Source organism: Micropterus dolomieu, linkage group LG18, assembly GCF_021292245.1.
Source record: "Micropterus dolomieu isolate WLL.071019.BEF.003 ecotype Adirondacks linkage group LG18, ASM2129224v1, whole genome shotgun sequence".
Taxonomy (NCBI): domain Eukaryota; kingdom Metazoa; phylum Chordata; class Actinopteri; order Centrarchiformes; family Centrarchidae; genus Micropterus; species Micropterus dolomieu.
In genome coordinates, this window is record NC_060167.1 from 38,537,204 (window position 1) to 38,547,922 (window position 10,719).

Here is a 10,719-nt window from a genome sequence, read left to right on the forward strand (position 1 = left end):
CATTCATTACACAATATGAATAAGCTATGCAGACAGTTGTAAAGAAAGAACATCTTTTTCTTCTGTTCTCTACTTGTTATAGTTACACAGTATTAGGGGTGTGGGCTGTATTAAAAGTATCCACTGTTCTCCCATGCTCTAACACACAGTAACGATGAAATGTGTGCTGTTCTCACATTCTTCCTCTGTATGTACACATAAACAACAAGGCAGGGAAATATAAAAGGAATTTATTTTATTGTTTGGGTACATTATTGTTCAGTGTACATGCTCACATCTGAAACAAACTTTACGTGCTTGATAACTCTCCCACCCCGCAGACATCTACACACCAATACCGATTTATATTCATAGCGGCAAGTGCTATGTAGCTCCACATAGGGGACACAGGAAGTGACATATAATACCTTCATGCAGCGTCATAACCGCGTAACAAATTCACAGCCGCACCGGCAGAGCTCCAGAATATGCAACACGCGGACGCGCTTACAAGTGCGAGGGCCCGCCCAACGCTGCTTGCAGCTTTAATTGTTGATTGGTGTTGGTGTGTTTGCATGGTTTACTCTGTTGTTTGTCTGTTTGATTCATGCTTGGTTTCTGTTAATGTGTGTTGTCCCTATAGTTCCTGTTTGTGCATGTGTGTGTATTTCAGACCTGTGTGTAATACTAACAATTAACAACAGAGTGAAAACTCGTTTCCCCTTGTGGGATTAATAAAGTATGTCTTCTTCTTCTTCTTCTTCTTCTTCTTAATCACACTGCTTGCCTGTGTATCTGTGTGCTGCTCAGATTTGTATCAATTGCTTGTGCTCCAGCCCCCCTCATTAGCCAGTGTATAAATGCATGTAATTCCTGTTCTGTCCTTGTTTGTTCTTTATAGCATTATGTTGCTTTGTCACGTGTCTTTTGGATTTGTTTGGATTCAGCCACTCCCTGTAAGTGTGCTCGCCTCTCTTTAATAAATCATTGAACTGAACTTTCTCTGCTCTGGTGTCCTGTGTTTGGGTCCTCAACCTCACAACCACACAACCAACCCTGACATATTTATTTAACGTCTGTCCTACACCTTCAAAAGGCCTAATTTTTGGCTTTTTCCCTCTTCCTTATTGAGTTATATATCTTTTTTGTGCATGTAATAGGTTTGTAAAGTGAAAAAGCCCAAAGTCCACCCTAATGGAGTTCTCCCACAGATAACATTGCTCTGAACTGCCCGGAAACAACTCGTTTGTAGTCCAGCCTTTTCTTCCGCTTTTCCATTACGTCACAAAAAACACGCGTCATAATGCTCGCCTAGCGGCTAGTCCAACACGCCCTCAAAAACACTGGTGGAAAAACACTGAGCTGCAGCACACACCTCCCCTCCCTTCCAAACACTAGCTACCCTCCAGGCAGTCAGTGGACATAAGTTGTTACTGTGATGTAGAGACAGAGCTCAGTTAAAACTTTATGGATGAAAGATACATTAGTTACAGATTAATAACTTACTACTCTGAAACTCTTGCTCCAGTCCACGTTGCTAAGCCGGTAAGGGGAACACATACAGCTGAACCAAAGCTGTGTTTACCGGCTTCTCATGACCCACCCTACTCTTCTTCTGATTGGCTAGTAGTCTTTAACTAGGTACTGCGCATGTGCAACTCAATAAAGATCTTATAGAAGTGAGATGCATCACTCCATAGTTAAACGGAGCGTTCAACACACAGGGTGAAAAGAGGAGCTGCAGCAATGTGCTGTATGACAAAACAAATGGTGTTTTTTGAAAATGAAATCATGTAAACCTGTTCTGGTACAACCCCTAAATAGCATAATCTGACCACTTTAACAGACCCTCACTCCTTATTTTCATGACTTGACATGACAATGGATAAGGCTATGATCTCAGTCTTTTCCTGTCCTTCCAGCCCATCTCGTTACTACCCAGTGAGCCGTGGGGTCTCTGCTGACTACTATGCCTACCCTGGTGGCCCCCAGTATGTGGAAGAGTACCCTCTGTACCCGCCAGGGGTCCGACCTGAGAGCATCTGCTCTGTCTCTGCTGTCGGGGGATACGACAGACGTTGGACTGTCGAGGAGAAGCGCCACTCGCTGAGGGACAGGCCCCATCACCTCTATGGCGCTCCAATGTCCAGGGACCACTGGGGTCCACAGTACTATAGCGGGATGGAAACATCCATGAGGCATCTGTCCATCCAGCCACGCTCCAGATCTGTGCCTAGGTCACCGTCCTCGTCATCGGGGGGGCCCTACTCACCGGTGCCACCCAACTTTGCCTCGCCGGCTCAATCGCCTTCTGCTTGCTTTGACCGGTTTCCAGGGAGGGTGAGGGATGACATGATCTATGCTGATCCATCCATCTACAACCTGAGGAGATCCCTCAGCTCACCAAAGGTGAAACGACTGTGTATTTGTAGCATTATACAGTGGATGTAAAAGCTGTGGAGTTTCTGCACATCTGTCTATCCGTCCTAACCTTTCCTCCTGCCTTTTCTTTCTTCTACTACTCTTAACTGTCCTGTTGCTAACACCACACCGGGACCACTCTGTGTGCATGAGACCGCAAACTCACTTCTAACTCAATCACAGTTACTGAAGGAATCAGATATCTCCATTTAAGTAGTTTTTATCCCATGCTTTTCCTAATAATTAAATTGAATGTCGGTTGTTGGTTTAAATTAAATTAGGTAAATGAAATGAAAAGTGAAATTAAGGATCAAAATCAAATAAAGATTTTCAAAATGTCAATCTTTTTATTCCCACGCCATTTCTAGAAAACAAAGACTTTTAAAGATTGTAAATGAAGATTCAGGGGATGAAAGAAAGAATTAGAGATTGATGTTTTGTTTTCAAATGCTTTAACCATATTCATCTTACTCTAATCTAAGAACTTTCATTAATTTTTCCCTCCATTCTTCCCTTTCCTCCTTCCTTCTTCCCTTCCCTCCTTCCTTCAGTATGACTACCCTGGTGATAGGAGGTCCTTAAGCCAAGGATTATACCACTACAACTACCCTGTATCACCTTCCATCCACAATAAAATGGTATGTGTCGCTATGTGCTGTTATACATGTCCAGCTAGTAGATAACATAGTCCTGTGGTGGTAGGCACAGTCTACAGCGGTTATGGCACTTAATGTAGTGGCATGTATCTGGGCTTTGCTGCTGCAGCCAGTTGTTTGGTTTCTGTACATCTGTCCTCTGTCTTTCTGTCCTAACCTTTCCTCCTGCCTTATCTTTCTTCTACTCCTCTCAACTGTCCTGTCGCTAACACAGCACTGGGACCATCAACATGACTTAATGACGGAGAGACCTAACCATGGGCTCAACCAATTCCACTCAAGATCAATAGAATATAAGGCAGTTCTATAAAGTTCTATAATATAGGAGACCAGACACCACTTGATAATGTTGTATGTTCCAAAAAACACAGCCAGTCATTTTCAAATTAAACATATGACCCTAACTCTCCTACAGTCCAGCGTCTTATCCCTGAGGAGGAGGAGAGAGAGAGGGGGGTACTGTAGGTACTCTGGGCCAAAAGTACTACAAGTAGTGGATAACGATAATACCAATTTGAATAAAGATCAGAATGGACACTCCTAAAACAACAGAGACCAACACCAAAGATATGTGGCAGGGGTCTAAAACATCTCAGAATAGAACAGTTTTAGGTTCCTGGGAATAAGCATCATAGAGGTCATGGTCATCTCACATCTCCACGCTGCTAAAGAAAGCTCAGAAACAGCTGTAAGTTCAGAAGGCAGAATTCCCTGGTCGTACCACCAGCCTACAGAGCAGCTTCTTCCCCCAGGCTTTGAGATTCCTCAGTTCATCCTCAGCACCATGTAAAATATCTTTAGTTCTATGACTTATTATTCATTCACCCATCTACTGTATCTAATTTTTGTAACATTTGTTTTGTGAGTAGCATAAAGGGAATTACAACTTAATCTCGTTATACAAACTTGTGTTGTACCTTTGTAGAAGGAGTCAGCATTTATCAGTAAGCCATTCAACACCTTTTCTGCTGGCACACCCTCAAGACAGGACGCCCCTGAGAAAAAGACTGGAGTGTTGTGTGATATCATCATGACATCAGTAAAACAATAGCAAAACACAGCAGTCTGGGAACACAAGACCAAAACCGCTAACAGCTTCATCTGGGACGGGGTCAAAGGTCATCGAGCAGGCGTTTTCTTCGAAGACATTCACATCTGACACAGTAGACTATCTTTGAACAGAAGCATTGCCAACTCCCTTCGTACTAAAGAAGTTGCATTCGTCATGAAATAACTTAAGCATCTTCATGTCAACTAATCAAACTCCATCTGCTGAGGAAGACTAACAAGCTAGCATCAGACTTGAGATGAAAATATTGTCAAAAAAGACAAAGGCACAGACATTGGAATGAGCTGCTTTAAGTCAAAAACTGCCCAGACATGAAACTGCATTTCATTGTCTTCGAAGTGTTGCAGGTGCTCATTGCCCCGGAGCTGTAGTCCTCCAGTGTGTTTGGCAGATTGGTTGTGGTGCTTTGCTTTGCTGCCTTCCTTTCTGAGCCTTCTATCTGTACATTATGTGTCTGTTGCTGTTGCTGCTGCTTGGCTCAGGAGGACATATTAGACCTTCAGCTCCAGCGGAATCTGGATTACTTAGACCAACAGGTAAGAGGAGACACACACAGTGTTGTTTGGCATTTCATATTACACATTGTTTCCCAGTCAGTGTTGACACAGTGTTCCTTCCCTTTTTTTCCTATTACAGTCTCATTTCCTGTCTTTGTTCTTTCCTTCCAAAGGATGCTTGCTTGTAAATTACATTTGAAACATTATTATCAGCTTATCCTAACACTGATCCAGTATTGTTCCAGTCATCCTGTTACATAAGCTTGTAGTCAGATCTGAGCTGAATCTTCAGGTGCTCGAGGGAAGCCACCTAATTGGCACGGTTACCTGAATGGTGAAGCGCTCATCCTCACCAGTAATTCTCTGTGTACAAGTAAGAAAGGAGAGAGCACCATAGGGAGGCAGGCTTTAGCTGGCAGTACAATATCAGACCTGCCTTTCTTAACTAGTAGTTCTATTTTCCAGCTGGGCTGTCTTCTGAATGACCTTTTGAATGAGTGTTGTCTAGTCCAGTCTAGTCCAATTTAGTCATCTTTAAAGGCCTGGACACAGGCCTGTATAGACTACTAATACACCAGATATTCTATACCTACCCAAGCCTGCCTCTCTTTTCTTCAGTCCTTGCCTCTTCTGCATGTGGTCCATACTGTCACTCACAGTCAAACAGATCTGCTCCGTCATTCCTTCTGAAGCTCACATCATACTTTTTGCTTGGCTGCAAATGTCCATGATGGTCTATGCGACATAAATTTCATCCGACTGCACATGCGGAACACGTCCACCAATGCAGACACTCAATGTCGTATTTATGGAATTGGGCCCTTTAAAGGCCAAGAAGGCCCTGATGTGCTTGTAAAGAACATGCATACCACCCATGCAGTTATATATCTTGGGTGGAATGTGGACATCTTTACAGACATCCGCAAGTTAAGAAGTTTGCGTCACATGAGCCCTGGTAGTCACTCTTTATTCTTTTATTGTTTTTATTATGTTGTTTTATTATGTTGTTTATTTTATATTGACTTCTCATTACAAGTCAATGACCGGGGACTACAGATGAAAAATATCAAATTGAAATGATATGATCACCTATGACAGAAATACATTAATCAATATTGGAAAAGAAAGTGCGGGGATTGGACTGAGTGCAGCGGATCAGGAAATCTAACTAGCATCTCCTGACAAAACAAGTGGACAAGCCAGAGGAAACATAGGAGAAGGAAGGGAGGAAAGCGAGTAGGGAGAAGAGTGAAACTAAATAAGTTTGGACCAAAGGCTTTCCCACTCCCCCGCCAACTCCTGGCTAATGTCCGGTCGTTGGAGAGTAAAATTGAGGAAGTAAGACTAAGGCTCGCTCAGCAACGGCAAAACAGAGACCTGGCTGCACAGCAGCGTACCTGAGGAAGTTGTCACACTTGACAGGAGGAGTTTATTCCGCGCAGACAGGACACTAGAGTCCAGTAAGACGTGGGGTGGAGGACAGTGTATCTAGATAAACAATGCTTGGTGCTCAAACGCAGCTAAAGTGGATGGACAATGTTTACCAGATGTGGAACTTTTAATGTTGAGATGTCAGCCATACTTCTGTCCCTGAGAATTCTCCAGTGTTTTTGTTGTTTCTGTCAAATTCACAAAAAGCACTACAGGAACTGTATGAGGTCATCAGCAGTCACATGACAAACAACCTGATGGTGTTTTTATTGTTGCTGGTGATTTTAATCAAACAAATCTCAGAACAGTATTACTTAAATTCCACCAGCATGTCCACATCCCCACCAGAGGAACAAACACACTGGACATCGTCTACACCAATATTCCTGGCAGCTACAAAGCCCTCCCCCGTTCCCATTTTGGTTTATCAGAGCATATTTCTCTGCTTCTTCAGCCCACTTACACCCAGCTTATTAAAAGGGTCAAGCCAACAATTAAAACAGTCAAAGTGTGGACAGATGAGGCTACACACAAGGACTACAAGGACTGTTTTGCCAACACGGATTGGGGTGTTTTCAGAGACCACAGGAGAGCCACATCAACCTTGAGGAATATACACCATCAGTGACTTCATACATTAGCAAATGTGTTGATGATGTGGTGATCACTTAGACGATAAAATCATTCCCCAGTCAGAAGGCCTGGATTAATGTAGAGGTGAGGGCTCTATCCAGAGCCAAAAAAGCTGCTTCTCGGTCGGGTGATAAAGAAGCTTACAGCACCGCCAGAGCAAGACTGAAAGCTGGCATCAAGGAGGCAAAGCGGAGACATCAGCAGAGACTGGAGAGAGACCTCAACACCAACACCACCAAAGATATGTGGCAGGCCATCAAAAACATCACAGGCTACAAAAGCAGGAGCTCCCCCATCATGTGTGAGGCCACGTTACCAGATGAACTTTAACACCTTTTATGCTCACTTTGATCTCCTAAACAAGGAGCCAGCTGTAAAGTCTACTCCACCTCCAGAGGACCGGCCACTGTCAGTATCACAGCAGATGTGGTGAGAATCCTGCTGAGAGTGAATATGAGTAACTCAGCTGGGCCTGATAACATTCCTGGCCGTGTACTAAAAACCTGTGCCAATCAGCTAGTTAATGTTATTACTGACATGTTCAACATCTCACTGTCTCAGGAGAGGGTTCCCACCTGCTTCAAGACAGCCACCATCGTTCCTGTACCTAAACAGTCTGCAGTGTTTAGCCTGAACGACTACTGCCCTGTGGCTCTCACCGCCATTCTGATGAAGTGCTTTGAGAAATTGGTTCTTCGGCACATAAAGAACAACATCCCAGCCAGCCTGGACCCTCATCAGTTTGCTTTCAGGACCAACAGATCCACAGAGGACGCCATCTCCACTGCCCTCCACTCAGCCCTCATACAACTTGAGAAAAACAACACCTACATCAGAATGCTGTTTGTGCTGTGTGCTCAGCCCCTTCCTGTTCACGCTGTACATCCACGACTGCATCCCCCGACATGGAGAGAACTCTGTTGTGAAGTTTGCAGATTACACCACCATCACCGGCCGGAATTTCTCTGTGAAGATCACGCAACTTTAAGGAAACAAACAAAAAAAGTACAGCACACCTCAACTTTATTGTCAAGCATGATAAAGTCGGCTGAAGGAAAGTTAGCAGATCCTGAAGATCGCAGCGGAAGAAACATCTGTGTTCATGGACTGCCTGAAGGAAGAGAAGGCGCTAATTCCATACAATATCTTACCACCCAGATATCGCTGTGGTTCCCCACTTTAGGAGACACACCACCTGAGATCATGGGAGCCAAACCAAGAGTACTGATTCTGGTGTGTCTTCGGTATACAGACAGAATTCGCATCTTAAAAGCAGCAAGAGACTCATCGTTGCAGGTGTCCGGGAAGGAGATACGCTTCACAGCAGATTATAGCGCTGTCACCAGGATTCGACGCAAATGCTGCAACGATGTCATGGAAAAAGCTGACCAGGCGGGTTTTTCTGCATTCCTAATCTATCCGGCAACTATAAAGTTATCGAGCGGACATGAACATAACCTTTTTAATTTAATTTTTAAGGCAGAGGACTTTCTTGACAAGATAGGCTCCAATCCTAAAATGTTTGGTATGTAGCCTAAGATTTAAATCATTAATGCTGACCAGTGCTAATGTTAATGACCATGTTCGGTAATCATTAATCTTACTTTCTTTGTGAGTTCTAGTGTTGGGGATGTCAGCTGAGACTATTGAAACTTTTGACGATTTGTGTTGAGTGAATACATTGTGTCAACATACTACGGAGTTAAGGGGAGGAGAGGGATCCGTTGGAGTCTAATTTATCCTTAATGGTCACAGATAATGAGGGTGTGAGGTGGGTCAGGGTTGATAATAACAGGGCCCCTGTTCTTGTGTTTGTTTATTTGGGTGGGTGTGGGAATGAATGTCAAAGTACAAGTCTATGTATGAAAATGTATAGTTCTGGAGTGAGTGGGAAGGTTAATGTTTAGTATTAATTTTAAGAGTGTGTGTGGGTGTGTGAGGTGTTCTAGTTTGTGGATGTCTATGTCTATGTATGTGTGTAGTAATGATTGCTATCTGGATGAAGGATGGCCTGGCTGCAGCTCTAATATAGATCACTTAAACATAGAATTTGACTTCAGATCTGAAATTAGTACAAATGGTGAACTCAACTAAATTACCAAAAAAAGGATTAAAAGTAGCTCATATAAATATATGTAGCTTGAGAAATAAATTGGGGGAAATCAAGGAATTCCTGCAATTAGACAATATACATATTTTAGCAATATCTGAGACTCATATAGATTGCACATTTGAAGATTCTGCATTAAATATACAAGGATATAATATATATAGAAGGGATAGAAACACATATGGGGGTGGGGTGGCCATTTATATTCAAAATCATATACCTGTTAGTGTAAGAGAGGACCTACTGTCAACAGAGATAGAAGCACTGTGGCTTCAAGTACATGTTCCCCATTTAAAGCCCCTACTGGTAGGGTGTGGTTACAGGCCACCTGGTGCAAATTATTATTATTATCTACAGCGATTGTGTGAAATGATAGATAAGGTGTGTGATCATGATAATGAAATCTATTTCCTGGGGGATCTGAATATTGCCTGGAACTCACTATGTTGTCCACTTAAGGCAAAGCTTCTTACTGTCACAGAGGAATGTGGTTTAACACAAGTGGTGACTAAACCAACTAGAGTGTGTATAAAAAGTGATGGATCCAAAACATCTACTTCTATTGGTCATATCTTCACTAATTCAGCAGTTATGTTCCAAAGTTGTATCTATACCAGTGGGTTGTAGTGATCATAACTTGGTGGCAATAGTGAGGAAGACAACAGTGCCTAAAGCAGGACCTAAGATCATCGTTAAGAGATCATACAAACACTTTAGTGAAGACAAATGTAAGAAAAATAAGATGGGAAAGTCTATTGATGAAAGTCACTGATAAACATGCACCTGTGAAAAAAAGGAATATTACATCCTCCTGGATTGATGATGAATTGAAGGATTGAATGAATCAGAGGGATGAAGCAAAAAGAATGGCAATTGAGTCAAGCTACACATCCGATTGGCAAGTTTACCCCAAGTTAAGAAATTATGTAACCAAGCTGAATAAAAGGTAGAGGAGGTTGTATTATGTAAACGTGATAAATAATTTTAAGTATGTCTCTGGAATACTTTTAATGGTATTATGGTTAGAACAAGCAAATCAACACCATCCTGTTTTGAAGTAGAAGGAAAATTTCTTACTAAACCGGTTGATATTTAGGGCCCGAGCACGACCGTGCAAGGTCCCTATTGAATTTGTAAAGATTATATTTAGGGCCCGAGCACGACCGTGTGAGGTCCCTATTGAATTTGTAAAGATTATTAGGGCCCGAGCACGACTGTGCGAGGTCCCTATTGAATTTGTAAAGATTATATATACAGTGGGTACGGAAAGTATTCAGACCCCTTTAAATTTTTCACTCTTTGTTTCATTGCAGCCATTTTCCAAAAATCAAAAAAGTTCATTTTATTTCTCAGTAATGTACACTCAGCACCCCATCTTGACAGAAAAAAACAGAAATGTAGAAATTGTTGCAAATTTATTAAAAAAGAAAAACTGAAATATCACATGGTCATAAGTATTCAGACCCTTTGCCGTGACACTCATATTTAACTCAGGTGCTGTCTATTTCTTCTGATCATCCTTGAGATGGTTCTACACCTTCATTTGAGTCCAGCTGTGTTTGATTATACTGATTGGACTTGATTAGGAAAGCCACACACCTGTCTATATAAGACCTTACAGCTCACAGTGCATGTCAGAGCAAATGAGAATCATGAGGTCAAAGGAACTGCCTGAAGAGCTCAGAGACAGAATTGTGGCAAGGCACAGATCTGGCCAAGGTTACAAAAAAATTTCTGCTGCACTTAAGGTTCCTAAGAGGACAGTGGCCTCCATAATCGTCAAATGGAAGACGTTTGGGACGACCAGAACCCTTCCTAGAGCTGGCCGTCCGGCCAAACTGAGCTATCAGGGGAGAAGAGCCTTGGTGAGAGAGGTAAAGAAGAACCCAAAGGTCACTGTGGCTGAGCTCCAGAGATGCAGTC

At 42.6% G+C, this 10,719-nt stretch overlaps 1 protein-coding gene across 1 annotated transcript in view; it reads left to right on the forward strand.

Annotated features, from left to right (window-relative positions):
- Positions 1-10,719, forward strand: part of plekha6 (pleckstrin homology domain containing, family A member 6) — a 117,729-nt gene that overhangs the window by 71,588 nt on the left and 35,422 nt on the right. The window contains exons 9-10 of the mRNA XM_046075724.1: positions 1,902-2,388; positions 2,952-3,038. Coding sequence (XP_045931680.1) covers positions 1,902-2,388; positions 2,952-3,038 — 574 coding nt within the window. The remainder of the gene's footprint in view (positions 1-1,901; positions 2,389-2,951; positions 3,039-10,719) is intronic.